This window comes from Megalobrama amblycephala, linkage group LG7 (genome assembly GCF_018812025.1).
Source record: "Megalobrama amblycephala isolate DHTTF-2021 linkage group LG7, ASM1881202v1, whole genome shotgun sequence".
Classification (NCBI taxonomy): domain Eukaryota; kingdom Metazoa; phylum Chordata; class Actinopteri; order Cypriniformes; family Xenocyprididae; genus Megalobrama; species Megalobrama amblycephala.
The window spans coordinates 47,370,700-47,391,323 of record NC_063050.1 but is presented as its reverse complement, the minus strand read 5'-3'; the positions used below and the strand labels follow the sequence as shown (position 1 = coordinate 47,391,323).

Sequence of the window (20,624 nt, the reverse complement as noted above, 5' to 3'; positions counted from 1 at the left end):
CAAAAAAGGGATTAATATGGTGGCATCTAAAAACAAACATGTTCTCTTGTAAATAAATACATCTAAATATTAAACCTTTTATTTGAAAAAGAAAGGTCATTTTTATTTATCAACTATCCATATAGACCATATTATCCATATAGACTATCCATATAGACCAACTATCCATCAGACCTGGAGCTGGTCTGAGGGCATTTATTATATATATAATAAAAAAAAAAAAATAGCATTAATGACACACCATTGTGTTAATGTTGTGATGGGCTATACCTAAAAAAATAAAAATTGATAAAGAAATTGTGAACTAATAGAGAAAGTCTGGTCTATTTTGCTGTTTTCCAAACATGCATTGTGTACATTTAACAGCTCCCTGCCAAGAAGAAAAACATTTCATTTTTTTTTCTTTTCTGCATGCTGTCAGTCATGATCCAAACTCGTATATATTAAGGGTGAGAAAAATCATACTGGGATCATTTTATCCTGTGAAGGCCACTATCTTATGATACCCTCATAAGTAACAATGTGTCCCGTGTGTACGGCATATATGAGGTTACTTGAGAGAAAGGAGAATTTATTTAATTATTCCTCTAGTGTTGCTTCTGACATATGGGCTCTGCCACCTGAACCCATTCTCACATTCTCCCTGAGACTGCTGCTTGACCTCATCTGTCTAACTTATCCATTTTTCATGCACGAGAGTGCATGTGCGTGTGTGTATCTGTGTGTGCTTGTTATATTGGACTGTATCTATAACACGTAAGCACTGTGAAAGACCCTCGACTTTATTAATAAGATTTACTCCAAATTTAAAACGCTTAGCAATTGGCTCTTAAAATGATGCATTGCTTTGGGCACTCTCATTCCACAAATAGCTTCATAATCAGAAACAGAATATAAAAAAATGTAAGGACTAAGATGCTGCTGAAATAATAAGTGAATGCATATTCCTCTTTTTCTTGCACTGTACAGCATAGTACAGTTAAGGAACTACTCATGTCATTTTGTAGGAGGCAACTGTCTTTTAGTAGAATACTATTACCACCATGTGACCTCTGTCAATCACTACACAAAGAAACACCTACTTGGGCATCAACTACCAACCTTAACATTCATTCTCAACCATTATCAAAGTGCACTATGTAATTGAGGTCAAAATTATGATCATGGAATAAAAATACTATGCTATATATGTGACATACTTAAGAAAGGTGAGTGTAATAAATAGAAGTATCCATATAAGTGAACTGCATAAAACCTATTGAACTGAGCTGTGAAAATATTCACAGCACTCCAGTCATCACCTCAACATAAATTCAGTGGAATTGGCACAATTTTGCAGTCACAAAGTGTTGCACTGCCCCCTAGTGAAGATAGTACCTTTATAGTCCTGTTAGAGTCCCACGATATGCACTAAAATGTGTCCTAAACCACAGTAATTTTTATTTAATTTTAACAAGGAAATTTGATTCTATGGGACAAACTGCACATTGGTTTATCCCTACAGTTTGTTTTACTAAACAGGTATTTGATGGAAATCACATTGACTAATATTTAATAAGTGGACACAACTGTAATACATCTATGAGAAGAGCCAATCCAAAAGAAATTTCGAATATTTGTTAAAAATAACAAATACCGTCAATCTTTGAGATACACCAAAATGGTCAGTTAATCCTAAACATCACCTTTTAAGGGTGGGCAAAGCTTTCCTTCAAGGGAACTATTTGACCTCATCTTTTAAGAGAGGATAAAATGGTTTGTTTCTCTAGCAACACAGCGTTTGGCTGTGGTTTCCAAGGTTACTGCAGGATTTCTGAAGATGCCATGTTAAAAAGCCCCCCTTCACCGCTCCCTTCAGGATTTTCAAAGCTGAAGTACTCCCTATGAATCCAATGAAGTATATGTGACGTAAATGAGCACTACATTTACACCAAACGGGTGAAGTGTCTCACAGTCTCTGAAATGCTAAAAAGAGCTCCTGACATGATAAAAACACTTTTATCAGTACCCAGAGTGAACAGGTTAATTCCCAGAGTCAACAACCTTGAAAAAATAAGTACACCTATTTAAAATCATAAATGATGTGAAGTTTCACAATACAGTACTTACCAAAAGCACCTATTGTACCGTTACAGTACACCTAATGATGAGAATGAAGAAGTAATGGTGAACCGAGGTGCTACTTTTATTCAGCAAACCCTGTTCTGCCTTTCCTAAAAAAGGAAATAATAAAAATGCTTTATGTTTGAAATGTCCCAACTGAATTAAAAAAATAAAAAATTGCAGCCACATGCCTGATTTGGAGTCATAGACGTCCCCTGAGCTCCTTCAAACATCTGCTTATCTAGTGTACTTCATGGATGCCAGTCCCACTGGTCCTTTGTTGGAGTCAATAAAAACAGAGGCGGCACAGAGGTGGTAATGCAATATGTACAACACATTCCTAGAAAAACTTCAAAGTAAAATCCATTTATAATTAAATATTTCAAATACACACACTTGACCCAATGCAGAATTAATGCAATGAAGGTTCAGGTCCAGTCTGCACTTCCAAATCCCACCACTTTCCTGTCTCTCTCTCTCTCTGTACTGTCCTATATGGTAAATTGATAAAAAATAATAATAATAAAAAAGTAAGTAAAACAGTACACTAATTGCTATATTTTAAAAACTAATTTTGTGTCCTAAAAACATCTTACAAACCTTCTACAGCTCCTATATTGAGAGTATTCTGTGTTTCTCCCTTTCGTCCTCCATACTGGTTTGCATTTCTCACTGTTATGAAGATAAACTGCCTCCAAAGCATCAAAAATCTCATTAAAAATCACTGGAGTGGTCCTGCTAAGCCTCGGCCCATTCTGTGAGCAGCAAGACCCGGGAGAAAGGCCCCAGCACAGCACAACAGACAGTATCTCCATAGCCAATTTAAGCTACTTCTTAAAAGTTCCTGACTAAGGTGATCTAAAATTGTTACAGAGCATAGCAGAGGCTATCCAATTACTGAAAAACAACTAGACAGCACTGAGTTAAGCAAGGAGCTTGACACACAATTATACTGAATTGTCACCACGTGCACAATGTTTTAAGTTAGTTATATAATTTGCACAAACTTAATTGTATTTTTTTATCTTAGTCATTGGATATTATTACTTTTTATGCTAAATAAAATTAATTTAGCCTGAATCCTTGTGTCAGAGTCCATTTCATTTTGTATGCATAAAACTTAATTGCCCTTGGATGTATTATTCAGTACTTTTTGGATATTTACTTGGTTTAATTGCCTTAATCAAATAATATCTGAGTCATAAATAATTACATTAAATATACTTCAAATGTCTTAAAACTGCTCAAAAGTATTGCACAAAGAAATCTTTAAAAAGTTTTAAAATGATAAAAGACTAATAAAAGCTGTTTTATATAACATGGAGCTGGTTGCATTATGAAGCCAGACATGGTTTTGCTTTTGCATGACACTGCATCTATGTCGCTAGGTATTCATATACCTAGCATATAAATTGAGGACGACTGCCAAATAGGCCAAGGACAAAAAAAAAGTGCACCTTTAATGTACTAAATAAATGTAGTGACATGTTTGACTAGGTTGTTATAATGTTTGAGCATTGTTGGTCATTTTAGCATTATGAAAACATTCTCTTTAAATCCATAATAAATAAATAAACAATCAAAATGAATTTATGAAATTTAATCTGCCAGGGGAATGTAACACAAAGTTGAACGTGCAACATTACCTACTCACTATTCCAATATTAAGAAGATGCATCTGTTTTTTGCTACTTTTAACAGTTTATATCTTTTGTTTCTATTCAAACACTGTTTCTAATGCAAGTAAAAAAACTTCTGAAGAATAAAAAAGGGAAATAAACACCCAAACAGTATATATAAATTACACAGCTAAAGAAACAACAACAGTGGCTTAAAAGTTATAGTATATACATGGAAAAAAATCTTTTTTTTTAAACAGCAGTAAACCAAAAAGTCTGTGAAACAATAAAAACGACATTAAAGGATATGAACTTTTAAGAAACACACTGCAAATAAAAGTAACTTCTTAGATACTGGATGTCTTAACTACAGGAAGGATGACTGGTTGGGAATGAAAAGTCTCTGGGCAGAGGAGCAGGAGATGGGTAGGGGAGGTGAGATGGAGGCCATGGGGTATGCTGGGTAAGGCAGAGACCTGCATCCAAAGGACAGGAAACCAGAGCCAGAAGGTGCAGGAGAAGAAACATTCACTGGGGAGCCGGGGGAACTGATAGAGCAATCTGTTATATGAAAACACACACACAAACACACATAGAAAACACAACATTTAAAGGGTTGGTTCACCAAAAATGAACCCTCATGTCGTTTCAAACCCGTAAGACCTTTGTTCTTCTTCAGAACACAAATTCAGATATTTTTGATGAAATCCAAGAGGTTTCTTTATCCGAGAGGTACTTTTTCTTTGCCATATAGAAAGCAAAGAAATTACCACATTCGAAGTCCAGAGAAGTAGTAAAGGCATCGTTAAAATAGTCAACATGACTACAGTGGTTCAACCTTAATGTTATGAAGTGACAAAAATTATTTTTGTGTGCAAAAACAAAACAAAAATAAGAACTTTATTTAACAATTTGCACTGTTGTCATACGCAGTTGATGTTCACTAAACGCAGTACAGGCTTTCGTGTTCTACGCCTGAATGCCTACTCAGTACTGGCCTGCTCCTGCGTCAGCATCACATGCATGCGTCGTGCTGCTCACGTGAACACGTTGGCCAATAATGAGCCGGCGTTCAGACATAGAACATGGAAGCCTGCACTGCCTTCACTACGTCAACTGCGTATGACAACACTTCAAAATATTAAATAAAATCGTTATTTTTGTTTTGTTTTTGCGCACAAAAAGTATTCTCATCGCTTTATAACATTAAGGTTGAACCACTGTAGTCACGTTCCGAAGATGAACGAAGGTCTTGCGGGTTTGGAACGACATGAGGGTGAGTAATAAATGACAGAAATGTAATTTTTGGGTGAAGTAACCCTTTAACGTGTACCTGGTAATACTGAAAGTATTTGCACAATATATCAGTACCATATGGCTTATTAGTCAATATTAGAGACATTTTATTTATCTATAACAATCAATTTATGATATATATATATATATATATATATATATATATATATATATATATATATATATATATCAGTTGATATTTGATATTTACACTACCATTCAAAAGTTGGGGATTGGTGAGATTTTGAAGATTTTAATGTTTTTGAAGGAAGTTTCTTATGCACACCTAGGCTGCTTGCACAAAAATAACATTTTCTACTTTAAAGGTGCCCTAGATTATGTTTTTAAAAGATGAAATATAAGTCTAAGGTGTCCCCTGAATGTGTCTGTGAAGTTTCAGCTCAAAATACCCCATAGATTTTTTTTATTAATTTTTTTAACTGCCTATTTTGGGGTATCATTATAAACGCGCCGATTTTATGCTGCGGCCCCTTTAAATCCGTGCTCTCCACCCACAGAGCTCACGCTTGCCTTAAACAGTGCCTTAACAAAGTTTACACAGCTAATATAACCCTCAAAATTGATCTTTACAAAGTGTTTGTCATGCATGCGGCGGATTATGTGAGTATTGTATACTGTTATATTGTTTACTTCTGATTTTGAATGAGTTTGATAGTGCTCCGTGGCTAACGGCTAATGCTACACTGTTGGAGAAATTTATAAAGAATGAAGTTGTGTTTATGCATTATACAGACTGCAAGTGTTTAAAAATGAAAATAGCGACGGCTCTCTTGTCTCCGTGAATACAGTAATAACCGATGGTAACTTTAACCACATTTAACAGTACATTAGCAACATGCTAACGAAACATTTAGAAAGACAGTTTACAAATATCACTAAAAATATCATGCTATCACGGATCATGTCAGTTATTATTGCTCCATCTGCCATTTTTCGCTATTGTTCTTGCTTGCTTACCTAGTCTGATGATTTGGTTGTGCACATCCAGACGTTAATACTGGCTGCCCTTGTGTAATGCCTTTTATGGGCTGGCATATGCAAATATTGGGGGCGTACACCCCGACTGTTACGTAACAGTCTGTGTTATGTTGAGATTCGCCTGTTCTTCGGAGGTCTTTTAAACAAATGAGATTTATATAAGAAGGAGGAAACAATGGAGTTTGAGACTCACTGTATGTCATTTCCATGTACTGAACTCTTGTTATTTAACTATGCCAAGATAAATTCAATTTTTCATTCGAGGGCACCTTTAATATATTTTATTTATATAAGTGTCACATGATCCTTCAGAAATCATTCTAATATTTTAAGTCACTTTTGATCAATTCAACTGTCTTTGCTTAATAAAAGTATTCATTTCTTTAAAAATCTTACTGACCCCAAAATTTTGAATGGTAGTGTAATTGTGACATGCTCATTTCACCCATTTTCATTTATTCATCTAACGCTCATAAAAAAAACACTAATAATTTAATAACACTGTTAAATGTAAATAAATGTTAATGTTAAATGCAAATCTCAAAGGAAATATCCATTCTTCATATTGTACTTTATAATGTTCACTTGTGATGCATTTAAAATTACTGATAGTAGTTTTTAATCGCTTCTGTGATTATCCTTCCGCGTGCCATAAGGTTGCCGAATCCTGTCTTATACTGTATGTATCGGCCAGAAATTTAATATCAGTGCACTCCTAATTTCAAGTTCAATGTAACCTGGTATTCCTTTAAATGCTGTACTGAAACAAAAACTACAGAAACCAGAGAAAAACTGAGAGAAACTAACCCAGGTTCCAGAGTGCATTCTGAGCAGCAAGCTCCTTGGCGTCCTCTAATATGGTGCAGACTTTATCAGGCATGAAGCTGCTCCTGGTGCTGCTGATGACTACTTTGTAGATGAGCAGTATTTTCCCCTCCTGTGCAGCCAGGGAGTAGAGGTGATACTCCGGCAGAGACCAGTCATTCTTGTGGCAGTAGTAATCCAGCAATGATACAGCTGAGCTCAGCTGGCTGGGCTTCAAGGTGTTCAGGCTGACTGGGACCAAAGTGGATCCTGGTAGGAATGGATACACACAGCGATCTAAGTCCACTGCATACGGGCTGCCCAAGTGAGGCGGCAGGCTGAGGGGGCGTGCGTTTAACCCATCACCCATTGCTCCTGTTCCCAAGCTGATGGTCACATCATCTCTGCTTTGGAACAAGAAGTTGGAATCACTGTAGTTTCCGGCAGCTGCCACTCCATTGTGGCTACTTCGTGGACCGGATCTTCTGCTCCCGTCTTTGCTGACAGGCTTGGCAAGAGTCACCTCGATGGGCGAACCATCAATAACTTTCCCATTCATGGACTCAAGAGTGGTTAGGGCATCCTCACGGTTATAGAAGTGGATGAAGGCATAATCTGTCAGCTTCTTAACACGTTCCACGGAGCCAGGCTTCAGGCGTGAGAACTCAGAGCGAAGCGTCTCCTCCGTGGTGCTCAGCATGAGATTACGAACATAGAGGACTCGCACTCGCTGCATGGTTTCCTCATCTAATTCCTTTTCAGGCTCTGCCCAGTCAACCTGGATGGTGTGACCCCACAACTGAAATGTTCCTGAAACATCAAGTTGACATTGACACACAGCAAGTTAAGTATTTGTGAATAGTTCCAACAAGTGTAATGTTGAAGTGTCATGCTCAGACCCTTTTGAAACATCTGTCATTCATCAAATGACATAAATCTCATGCATCTTGCATGTTTATTTATTAGGGGTGTGACGAGATCTTGTGCCATGAGATCTCGCGAGATTAAAATGTGACAAGATTTCTCGTCGAGGTGAAAAGCTGTCTTGTGATATTGCCATGACGGAGTGTAAAGGTGAAATTAGGATAGAACATGCCACCGCTACGTTTATATTACACCTCCACTATCCTTTTCCTTTTTATAGAAATAAAAACCATTTATTTCAGTTGGATAACAGTCAATTCCATCTGGCTCATCCAACACGAGCTGCAGGGGCACACGTAGTGCAGCAGGAATCAGAGTTCACTGATAACGCGACGAGAGTAAGTGACGGGATGACTGACAAGACCATGGAGAAAGATTCGTTGCACAACAGAGCCTAAGCGTCTGACAAATATCTTATCTTGTAACAATGCGTGCTCAGCACCGCCGCTCCCTATATACTGAGTACGTGTGATTGTCAAAGGGAAAGTAAAGCGATTTCAATACCCCGCATTTTGAAAGCGCCTCCCTGATGCATGCTAACATCTCCCAATATGAAAGTTATCATAGGCTGGGCTGTGTCATAGACTGTAAAAAAGATGTACGACGCACCTTCACTCTCTTCCATTGAAGTACGTGAAGCCACCAGTGTGCTAATATGGCGCTGACATCGTGAGTCTCGAGTCTGCGCATAGTGAACTTGGAGCCCAAGTCTGCGCAGTAGTGAGCGAGAAGTAGAGCCGCGATATCAAGGTCCCACCCACACTCACGCAGAATGGGTTAATACTGCAGAACAACTCATTATGTGGTCGTGAAATAAACAGTTCTGGAAATGTTATAGCATCAAATAACTAACTAAAAACAAATTTATTTAAAGAACGAACACTTTAACGAACATAAGCGTGATAAAAACGGCTAAATGTTTTCAGCTACCAACAGAAGTGTACTTTTCACTTAACGCATTTTAACATCCATTGTGCAGAATTCTGCAGATTTACCCTTACTGAAAATGCAAAAAATGGGCCTAGCCGTGGTTACACTTTCAAAATAGTGAGATAGTTTATATATTTTATAAACATATTTTATATTTTTATTTGCAGTCCTGACTGCTTGATTACTAGGCTTCCACTGCAAGTGTATTTACTGTAAATGTGTTTCATGTCCAGGAGAAAAAGAGTTGAAATTATTGTTCTTTAAATAAAAAAATAAAAAAACGGAAACACTGTCTACAGTGGGCACTAGTAGGTCCAGATGCATCAAAAATTATTTGCTCCCATTATAATAAATTATGTTTCTATTTTTGCTGTACTTCTCCAGCCACTTTATTCCTATCTGTCTGAAATAAAACTATTTTATTTACAAAATATCACGTGTGTTTTTTCATTGAATTTTCCTTGGAATTATCAGCAAAAATCACTTGTTTTACTTCCTTAATAAGGTCTATACTTAATCACATAGAAAATATTTATAAAAAAAATAAAGGGGAATTGACTGAATTGTGAAAAATTGTCATTACATACTACACTAGCATGTACCCAGTTGGCTGGAGGGGAAGAGGCATGCTTGGCCAAAAAGGAAAGTAGGAGCAAACGAAATAATGATGCTTGCCATATCAAGTACCACAAATAAATCTTTTTGTATATTTCCACTGTGCTTTTGCACCTGGTATGAGTTTCCTGCGAGCCATGGCCGCTGCCTTGTGGGATTCATACTCGACAAAGGCAAAGCCACGATTCTTCATCCTATCCATTGCACTGGGATACACGATCACATCCACCACCCCTTCAGTCACCTGGATTTAGAATTGCAATATAAAAAAGACTAGACATTAGATCACAACCGACTGTTTTATTATGCTTTCTGTAATGCAAATAAATGTAGTCAATATCTTTCCGGTTTTTTGTTCACAAGATGGTGCTAGTGAACATGTCATACTGTTTTAACAGTTCTGTGTAGTTACTAATGTGTGCAGTCATGTGATATACTAACCTTCATCATTTCTTCTTGGATCTCCTCCTTTTTCTTGTCTTTCGGGATGGAGCCGATAAAAAGGCGACAGTTGTCCAGACTTACACATACTCCTATGAACTTTCCGGGGCGGATTTCGTAGTTGTCAAGGAGCTGGATGGCTCGTTGTGCTCCCTCACGCGTGGTGTACATGACGAAGGCGTAGCCACGGTTCTCCCCGCTGAACTCCATCATCAGACGGAATTCGTAGATGCGACCGGCTCGCTCAAAAACAGGTACCAGCTCGTCTTCATACATGTCTCTTGGGATTTTACCCACAAAGACCTCACAACCTCGTGGAGGAGGGGGGCCCTCCCAACCTGAGACATAACTTTAGTTTATTATTATGAACGCCACTATCTGATGAAACTAAAAATGTCAAGTTTGAATGGTTTTGTATTATAGCATTTCAGCCTTAATTTTATTACAGTAATGTTTTACAGCAATATTATTGCACATTTTATAGTAAATTATGATACAGGCTAATAATACATCATAAGGAGTGGAGCAATTTTAACTTTATAACTTACAAACCATATTGTTATGAATCAATCTAATTGTTAACTGTAAAAGACAACATGAAATGGCATTTTACCTCATTAATATGATATGTGATTTCACTTTCTTATTAAAATTTCCTGATAATTTACTCACCCCCATGTCATCCAAGATGTTCATGTCTTTCTTTCTTCAGTCAAAAAGAAATTAAGGTTTTTGATGAAAACATTCCAGGATTTTTCTCCATATAGTGGACTTCAATGGAGCCCAAACGGTTAAAGGTCAAAATTACAGTTTACAGCGATCCCAGACGAGAAATAAGGGTCTTATCTAGAGAAACCATCTCTCATTTTCTAAAAAAAAAAATCTAATTTTATACGTTTAAACAATGAATGCTCATGTTGAACTAGCTCTTTTCTTCTTCTCTATTTGAATTCCAGCAGTGTAGACAGTGCTAAGTGTATTACTGCCCTCCACAGGTCAAAGTTTGAACTAAATTGTCATAAACAATATGCTAGTGCAAGTATATAATAATTAGTTCAAACTTTGACCTGTGGAGGGCAGTAATACACTTAGCAGCGTCTACACTGCTGGAATTCAAATAGAGAAGAAGAAGAAGAGAGCTAGTTCAACATGAGCATTTATTGTTTAACCTTATATAATTTATTTATTTATTTTTTAAGAAAATGAGCAATGGTTTCTCTAGATAAGACCCTTATTCCTCGTCTGGGATCGTGTAGAATGCTTTGAAGCTGCACTGAAACTGTAATTTTGACCTTCAGCCGTTTGGGCTCCATTGAAGTCCACTATATGGAGAAAAATCCTGGAATGTTTCCATCAAAAACCTTAATTTCTTTTCGACTGAAGAAAGAAAGACATGAGCATTTTGGATGACATGGGGGTGAGTAAATTATCAGGAAATTTTAATTAGAAAGTGAACTAATCCTTTAAGCAAGAAAAAGCATTGGCTGGAGATTTATTCTATACTGAAATGACTGAATTGTAATGAAACAGAATAAAGCTCATTGCAAGTTTGTAGTCATTTGTGGAGAGGATACACATTTTGTCCCAGGAATCAGAGATTTTTAAAAAGGCTGATTTATCTACATCAGGTGCTTAAAATAATCCCTAAATAGCTATTTGGCTACTGTAATTCCCATCCGTGTGGCCCATAAATAAAGTATTCATGTAACCTAGATGATGTCTTGTATATACAGTTTCCATATTACCTGGAGGTGGACCACCAAACTTTCTCTGTCCATTTTCCTGAACCATGCTGTAGCCTGTCCTGTCCATCAGGGATAAAAGAGCAGCTTCTTTAGAGCTGTCCATCTTAATGTTTTCAGATAGTTGACTGGTGCTGCCTTCATCCATGATCCCTTCAGAAAACACAGCGCTACCAAAGAAAACCGTTGTCAGGTATCACACTTAAGCCCTTTTATTTGATAGTTTAAATGACGTAACTTTCGTGTATATATGTAGATACGTAACGTTAGTAGGTAGAAAAACGTTAAGGTGTTACACACAAATGTCTATTTTTTTTTATTTGTATAAAATGTCGTTTATTGAGTATGAGATTTAAGGCTCGCGTAGGAACGCAGCTTTGCTCAGCTAGCAAACACAATTAGCATCATAACTATCGAGCTGTCAAGTATAAAATATACGTTCAAAAGTACAAAATATACGTTCTTATACGAATTTAACTTTCATTTATTTATGAAAACAACAATAAAACTGATTTAATTATTCACTACTATATAAAACCTATTATATAAAAGTCAAGATTTTGAGGTAAAACGTTCATATTCAACGATACAGAAAAGCCAAACCATTTAAACGAGCGGGAACCTGTAATGTCGACCAAAACAAGATTATTTAGTCGAATATATTTTTATATACCAAGCTGCGTGTGAATAATATTTTAATGTGATTAATGTGTGACACGCTTCTGTCGTCAGCTATCGAGAAAATGACATTGGAAGTCTTCATAATGATATAGATGCAGTTAAACCGCTGCTCTTACCTTTTGGCCACTCAGTAAATGAATTAAGAAACGTAAAATACGGGGATAACTTTGTGTGACACTTGATGATCGACGGTTCGATGTTGTTGAGTCAAACACTATTTACCTGACGATCCTGTTTTCAACCAATGAGCTGCCAGAGCGTTTCTGCACGCTTACATTTGCGATTAACATTCAAGAGGGAAAAAAGTGCATGGGAATCAAAATTATAAGGAAAATCAGGGATATTTTTTACAATAAGAATAGTTTACGATAAAAAAAAATGTATGGCATTTATTTATTTATTTATTACTTTTACGAAATATATACCATGGCGTTCTTTGAAGCAGCTTCGAATAGGCTCTAAATACATATACATCAATGGTACACAGACAACATTTACAGACAAAAACATAAATGTTCTTTAATTAATACTGATAAGGCAGTATTGTAAGTCACAACAAACAGTATGAAAATAAATTATCTGATGTATATTAACATGACAGTACTGGAAAGGGGTTTACATGGGTTTAATCAAAAGGTCTTTGCCCCGATCAGTCTTAAATTTCCTGTTTTTTCAATGCTCAATATGTGCTTTAGGGTAATGAAGCACTATGTTGAACTAAATAATGAACAATGATAAAAAAAAAATATCCTGTTGTCTCCTGATAGTTAACCAAATTGTGTTTGACACAGCTTCAGGATGCCATCCAAATAGTGGAGGGGATGAAAAATGTAGGTAAAATTACAAAGATGGACACAGATTGCAGATAAAACATAATGAAGAGGCACAACAGAAGACTTAGAAGAGAACTCGTCTTGCTGCACACAATCTTGCGCACAGCTTTGCAGAACTGTTGAGGAGAAAACAAGAATTTCAAAGTTAAGAATTTTGCATTGGAATTAAATTAAATTAAAAACATAAAAATGAGAAAGGTCAGTTGAGGATCTTAAGTCTCTCTTAAGGTGACATTAATGCTTTTCTTTTCTGTTGCATTGGTGGAATTTTCCTACATGGTGTTATAAATGCATCATTTTTTCAAAAGTACTGTCACATATTTCATGATTTCCATGGTTAATTTTCATTTAATGGAAAACCATTTGGAAATCATTTGAAGAGCCTAACAAAACAAAAAACAAAATAGTTGTCCTCTGATGAGCCTATATTTTAGATTCTTGTGGCAAAATAATACTTCCAGCATAGTTGAAGAGTGGTTAGTTTTGTCATGCATGCTGTTGGAACATTGTCATCTTTCTTAGACTGAACAAAGAAAAATAGATGTTGTCTCTGTATCGAAAGTGTTTCAAAGAGATTACTGAGTGTTCCCTGGAATCTGCAGATTAACATTAGTGCTCAAGACCAGCTGGAGCAATTGAATCATATAAATATAGAATAAATCACCTCTAATGTTAACGGTCTAATAGCCTGTCCTCTTCCACTTCAGTTATCATAGACTGATTTTTTTAGATATTTATTTCAAAACAAATGAACCAATAAAATATGAACTTAAAAATACTTATATGCAACTCATACATATTGTTCACTTATAGACATCTGATTGAGTGCTTTAATATTTCCAGACAATTCACTTTTACTTCTTCTACTTTGTCATTCACCAACAATGTCTTACATAAAGTGATTTATATTTCTAAATCACATTACATTTCTTAACCTGCTTTTTGTGTGTAATCCCATTTGATTGACGGAATTAGTGCTGTTGCAACACATTCTTAACCTACAAGGTTCATCAGCCACTGCTGGTCAGCACGTCAATCCAGATTAATATATTTTTATCCTAATTTCAAGAGTTTTTGGTAAATAGTCAATGCAATGTTTTTGCAAAAGTGTTCTCAGTCTCCTCACGCTCAAGTAGCAACAGAGCGAGAGATGGAACAAAGAACTATAGATGCTTAAAGAATTTTAAGACTCCTTCTTACTAAGTCCTTGTAGACTACGTAAATTCACGTTGGCATGGTCTTATGTTTACAAATACCAAAGCAACCCAAGAAAGTCTAATTTGGTACTGCATATTAATAATGTTGATTATATTGGAGATTTACAAACAGAGCTTCAGATGAATTATTTCAACAGTGCTTGAAAATAACTTCTTTTTTCTTTGATAGATTGATTTTCACAGATTTTGCTCTCTCTCTCTTCTGAAACATCTCACCTGGTAGGTCTGAAAGCTCATGCTGGTGCCGTATCTGCAGTACATGACGTAATGCTCGCAGTTGTACCACAGCAGACTGTAAGCCACGGAGCCCATGAGCTTCTCAGCTCGTCTAGCCACCTCCTCATTGGCGAAAGGTGGCCGACTGCACACCTTGTCCATATGGTTGACCAGAATCTCTGATCCATATGCAAAGTCCTCCACTGAGTCTACACGGACACTTGCTTTTTTTGCTATCACACCCAAAATCAACCGGTTGTTATTCACCATTTTCTCAATGGCCTTCTGGTCTGTGGTCAAGACTGGCAAGATATCAGGAATGAGGTGAACCACGCGGTTGTTCCCCAGATAAATTCCGAAATGCGTAAAGAGAGTCCGAGGGACCTCTAGCAGATCTCCTCTTTTGTAGATGGAGGTGTCATGTTGGACCACTTGCTTCTTCTTTTTTTCTTCAAAGACTGTGGCCACAGCAATATTAAACAGGCTGAGGAACTGTAGGGGAAACATCCTCACTGGAGATGTGGTGAGCTTCTATAGATGGTCTGGCACCTGCAGGCTTTATCCCACTCGAGGCAGACTGGGGAGGAGGCGTGAGGATTACAAACCCAGGGCTTTTTTTCTGTAAAAGCTCCAGAATAAGTACATCACATGCCCAATGAAACAAACAAAGCATAGTTATGACTCTGTAGACTGTATTCAACTTTCTCACCCTTTGTGGTGAAATTGCATTATGTTTTCTATTTCTGGAACAAAGAAAGGTATTGCTGATTGCGTAGGCCGATGTAAGACTTTAAAACAAACAGCTTGTTAGAAAATTCTCCTAAAATGGTAACACTTTTCAATGAGGTAAGGTCTCATTTTAATGCATTAACAAAGATGAACTAACAAGGAGCAGTATATTACATTATGCGAATTCAAAATGTTAATGTTCACAGTGCATATCTAATGTTAACAAACACTAAAAAATTATTAGTAAATGTTAATATTAATATCAACTAATTGAATTGATTGCGAAGCTCTAGTTTGAGGGTTACAAGTAACGGTTACGGGCACACGATACAATTCCCTACGGTTAGTATTACAGTTTAATGTTTTATATATTAAATATTTAAAACCGTATTTGATTACCAGGATTTGAAAAACTCTGTAAATACTGTCCAGCATTAAACAAAGTTAGCAACAGTCTCTCATGCAGGCGCAGCATCTTGCAGGTTTCCAAATTTAGTGGATTTACAAATTTAGGCTATATAAATTAAAGTATGAATGAATTATATGAATGCATCTCTGAAGGGAACTGAATGCATTGAGAAGATTTGATTTCATATGTTTTCATCTTCGTGTTTATAACTTATAGCGCAGGTTAGCGCCATCTACTGTCAGAGAGTGGATTTACATTTCATTCAAGCTGTTTGCGTATTTATTTTTTTAGCGGTTGATGGAAAAATAAGCTAATGTTCATTCTAAAAATCTAAATTCGGATAATAATGTATTCAGAATTATTCATGGAGCTGATAAAATACATATAATCATTAAGGATTTTGAATGTTAAAAATAGGGGTCTCCTGGAAAAAAAGTTGGGAACATTTCAGTTCTTAAAAGAACATTTTTTCTTTCTTAGTGTTTAGAACATTATAGGCTATTAATTTAAAGACCCTTTTTCCACTAAAGAACCTTTTGTGCAATGGAAATGTTCCATGGATATTAAAAAGGCTCTTTGTGGAACCTCTGAAAAGAAAATATTTCAGCAGGCAAGAGCATATAAAAGGACATTTTACCATTTGATTTGACATTTATTATTAACATTGTACAGTACGTTTTCAAAAAAAGGTCATAAAAATTTACAAAATAAAATGTTAATATATGAAAGTAAAAACAATGGAAAAGATTAAGTTATGTATATAGCGGGAGAAAAATAAAAGTGTCATTGTCAACAATTGCTGCAGTGACATTCTATGATACAGCACAAAATACAAACTTTTGATATGTTAAATAGTTCATATGTGTTTAGACTCGAAGTGTCTCTTATCCAGCCATCCACAAGATGAAAGGAATGATAAAGGTTGGAAGTGCGGTGGACGGCGCTATTCCAAGAAAAAACATGGAAAGCATTCCGATGACAGTGGTCAGAAGAACACTCCTCTGGTCCCGGATTACTGATTTTAAACTTTCACAGAACTGTTGGATGAAAGAGATGGGATAGATGAGATTCAGAGCACTAAAACCAACAAAAAACAAACTGTCATTCGCATCTGGGACGGTGCTGCTATGTTTTTCTGGGCGCGTAACTCCCCAAACCCACTTGCCACTGAATGAAGCTGTTGTTTCTTTTTGCGCTAAAATGACCCAGATTTTCCGAAAAGCTCTCGGTCAGCCAAATGACGTGAAAATACGTTGTCACTGGAGATGGAAGTAAGGAATTAAAGAGGTGGAACATGCAGCCCTGTGCCAATCTGAGAAAGATTTCAATGCTAACTTTTAGTAGCCTAACACTTTCTTTTAGTAGAACTAGCCTCTCTCTCTCTCTCTCTCTCTCTCTCTCTCTCTCTCTCTCTCTCTATATATAGGCTATATATATATATATATATATATATATATAAATGTATTGGACGAAAATTAGCTGATAAGCTACACCACTTTTACTTAAAGTCAATTTGATATTTGTGTGGGGCTTAAAGTTAAAAGTAGATCGTAGGCCATATATTGTTCAATAAAATTGTAATTATAGGCTATTCCAAAATAACAGTGAATGTATTTTCTTTCATAATATGCTATTATTGAAACACTTTATTAAAAACGTTCGTTCGCCAAACTCTAAAGTCAGAGTGACGAAAACAAAATGCAGGAAGCCATTTTGTTGTCATGTGACAAGAAAACTGTAGAGATGATTTTTTAAATAATAATTAAAAAAAAAAAAAAACGTTTTAACTTTTTTATGAAAAGTAATGTTTTAGTTCACATTAAACATATAAGAAAACTTAAAGACTGTGGAAAAAAATTATCTGTAGGCTACCTATATTTTTGGTTAAAAAATTAACAATGTTGATTTATTTAGGCTATTTGTTTATTTAGTCTATATAAACTCTCAGAAAAATGGTACAAAAGCCTTCACTGGGACGGTACCCTTTAAAAGGTTCTAATATTTATAATTTAGGTACTAATATGCACACTTTTGGTATGTTTGAGGTATGAAGGTGTATCTTTTGAAAGGGGACCGCCCCAGTGACAGCTTGTATCTTCTTTTTTTCTGTGTAGGCTGCAAAAATTTAGTTTAGCCTTGAATTAAGTTTGTGCAAAAATAAGGTTTTATAAAATAGTATCCAACTTTTTTCTAATCGACTATGTAGAAAGTTCTGCATTTTATTTTTACATTGATCTTGCTAACCCTATTTTAAACAGACCTTAGTGCATAAATGTGCGTATCATGCAAAAAAGAAAAGTCAAGAAATTGGCAACATTTAATGATTAACTTTTAATCTAGCGGTCATTGATATGAAGTATGCACTCGTCGATTCAAAAGAAAAACGTGCTGGTGGAAGCCAACCGCGTTTACCTTGTCTGTCTGCAGGCTGACCGCTGTCCCGTAGCGGCAGTAAGTGACAAAATGTTCGCAGTTATTCCACAGAAGACTATATGGAATATGACCGATAAGTTTTTCAGCTCTTCTGGCGACCTCCTCAGCGGCCAGCGGCTGTTTTCTCAGGGTAGTATCCATCGTGTTGAGCAAAACAGGGGATCCGAAGGCAAAATCCTCCACCGTGTCGACGCGTATTGATGCGTACTTGTAGATCACGCCGAGAAGCAATCTCTTGTTCGTCACTACTTTCTGAATTTGAGATTTGTTGCTCGTCAGAACCGGCAGTATGTCAGGCATAAGGTGTGCAACTTTGTTGTCACCGAGATAAATGCCAAAATGAGTGAACAAAGTGCGAGGAACCTCCAAAAGATCTCCGCGCTGCAGTGATAAAGTGCTCTCCTCGCGACGCTTTGTGCATCTTTCTTGTTTGGATGAAGTTGTACTGAAAAAGTTAAAATGTGCAAGAAGGAAGGTTTTCTCCAACAGTAAAGCAAGAGAATCTAACATTTTGCAGTGCTGCTCAGGCTTCACTTCCCCGCTTCGTTTTATTCTAAGGAGCAGCGGTCCTCGTGACGTCACTGGGTTAGCGGAAAGACTATTGGCCATTATTGATGGGCTATTGAAGAGATGTGAAAATGTAAACATAAAAAAAGAATATGATAGCGCAATAAAAACCTGATTAACTGTATTTTACCTTATATATACGTTAAAATATAGGCATGTAAACAAAGTGCTTCCAGAAATGCTTATAATACAGAAAAATAACAGCATTTTTATTATTAACCTATTGTAAAAGTTTGTAGAATGAATACACAAACCATTGGACATTTTCATATATATATATATATATATATATATATATATATATATATATATATATATACATACATACATATATATATGTGTTTGTGTGTGCACGTTTTTGTGACATATCAGGAATTTGTATAATGACATAGGTAAGACATAGGTATTAAAAGGAGAGGGTTACTTATGAGGACATTACCCCATGTCCCCATTTTTCAAAAGGCTTATAAATCATACAGAATGAGTTTTTTTTTGAGAAAGTAAAAATGTGCAGTTTCCTGTGATGGGTAGGTTTAGGAGTAGGGTTGGTGTAGGGCGATAGAAAATACAGTTTGTACAGTATAAAAACCATTACGCCTATGGAATGTCCCCACAATTCACAAAAACCTGTGTGTGTGTGTGTGTGTATATATATATATAAAATAAAGTAAACTGTGACATATTATACCCAAAAATTCAGTGGACTACCAGTAAAATTGATACAAATTTGGAACCAAAAATTATTCAGACTCTTTGACCTGACCATGTTTTGCTTAAGCGTTATCTGACATAATTAAGTTTTTTAATTTTTAAATTTTTCTGACATTTTAATTTGGAGATCTTGTCAAATTTAATTACCATTTTTTCAAACTATAGTGAATAAATTGTATTAATGAATGAAATGTTCAAGGTGTTTGAAAATTTTTTTGGTTTGACTATATATATATATATATATATATATATATATATGCAAAAAAAAAATACTGAGGAAAATATCTTCATGGAACATGATCTTTACTTAATATCATAATGATTTTTGGCATAAAAGAAAATCGATAATTTTGACTCATACTATATATTGTTGGCCATTGCTACAAATATACCTGTGCTACTTATGACTGGTTTTGTGGTCCAGGGTCACATACAATTTAAATAATTTATAAATATACATGTAAATATTTCTTAAATAAATACGTGTATGTGTGTGTATTTATATTTATTTATATATATATATATATATATATATATATATATATATATATGTACACAGCACACAAACACATTATGTGTTGTATAAGAATCATTTAGGCTATTCTTATGGCTATTGCTAGAAAATGAACAAATAAACTAGTTCAACCGAATGTCTGGATGTCAGCGTCTGGATTTTCTCTGATGTAGGTACGAGCAGGGTAGATGAATGTGGAAAAAGTGAGAGCAGAAAGTTTGGCCAACGGTGGTTTGAAGTTGAGAGCCGGTTCATGCCATGTGGCAGTAATTAAAGTCCTGAATACATTCACCCAGACCGCACCAAACAAGAGCTCCTTTTACCAATAGACCAGTTTGTGGGCTGTGCAGACAGAGCACATGTCAGCACTTTATTAAAAGTCCCCAGAAATGTAGCCATCACATTTCCAAAACAGAAAAAGATTAAATTCCCCGCGAGTTCAGCAGCACTACTAATGAATGCCAATAGCACCTAATGGTCTTACCTAAGAGTGTGTCAATGGAATGAAAACAACTGATTGTCTTGTAAATAGTCCAGCTCTATACAAACCTTAATGCAAAGTTTATAAAACCCACACTGAGCTTAAGGGGACATTAAGTAGGTAAAGTTTTAGCAAAATGATGCAAAACAGTCTTAACTCGGAGATAATAGAAAGGATTAAAGCTGCCCCAAAAAGCCACCCTCCCCCTGAGGTTTAGTTTAGTGGGAGAGCGATGATGGACAGGAGGAGAAATCCGTGTCATAGTGGTAACAAAGGTGTCCCAGTGAGGGCAAAAGCTGAATGTTGAGGGATTGGTGATTACTTGGTGCTCTCTCGAGGCTGCTGCTTGTTTGAACAGCA

At 36.0% G+C, this 20,624-nt stretch overlaps 3 protein-coding genes across 3 annotated transcripts; all 3 read right to left on the bottom strand.

Moving 5' to 3' along the window:
- Positions 1-3,688: 3,688 nt before the first annotated feature.
- Positions 3,689-12,418, bottom strand: rbm46 (RNA binding motif protein 46). The gene is made up of 6 exons (XM_048197855.1): positions 12,271-12,418; positions 11,477-11,643; positions 9,732-10,069; positions 9,405-9,534; positions 6,825-7,631; positions 3,689-4,283 (listed from the first exon to the last, which is right to left on the bottom strand). The coding sequence occupies exons 2-6, from the start codon at positions 11,619-11,621 to the stop codon at positions 4,090-4,092; spliced, it is 1,614 nt and encodes a 537-aa protein (XP_048053812.1). The 5' UTR covers positions 11,622-11,643; positions 12,271-12,418; the 3' UTR covers positions 3,689-4,089.
- A 229-nt stretch (positions 12,419-12,647) lies between these two features.
- Positions 12,648-16,280, bottom strand: lratb.2 (lecithin retinol acyltransferase b, tandem duplicate 2). Its single transcript, XM_048197857.1, has 2 exons — positions 14,421-16,280; positions 12,648-13,103 (listed from the first exon to the last, which is right to left on the bottom strand). The coding sequence occupies exons 1-2, from the start codon at positions 14,925-14,927 to the stop codon at positions 12,948-12,950; spliced, it is 663 nt and encodes a 220-aa protein (XP_048053814.1). The 5' UTR covers positions 14,928-16,280; the 3' UTR covers positions 12,648-12,947.
- Positions 16,281-16,429: 149 nt separating this feature from the next.
- Positions 16,430-18,641, bottom strand: LOC125272763 (lecithin retinol acyltransferase-like). The gene is made up of 2 exons (XM_048197856.1): positions 17,971-18,641; positions 16,430-16,595 (listed from the first exon to the last, which is right to left on the bottom strand). Exons 1-2 carry the CDS (start codon positions 18,637-18,639, stop codon positions 16,443-16,445), a joined length of 822 nt encoding a protein of 273 aa, XP_048053813.1. The 5' UTR covers positions 18,640-18,641; the 3' UTR covers positions 16,430-16,442.
- Between the last annotated feature and the right edge of the window lie 1,983 nt (positions 18,642-20,624).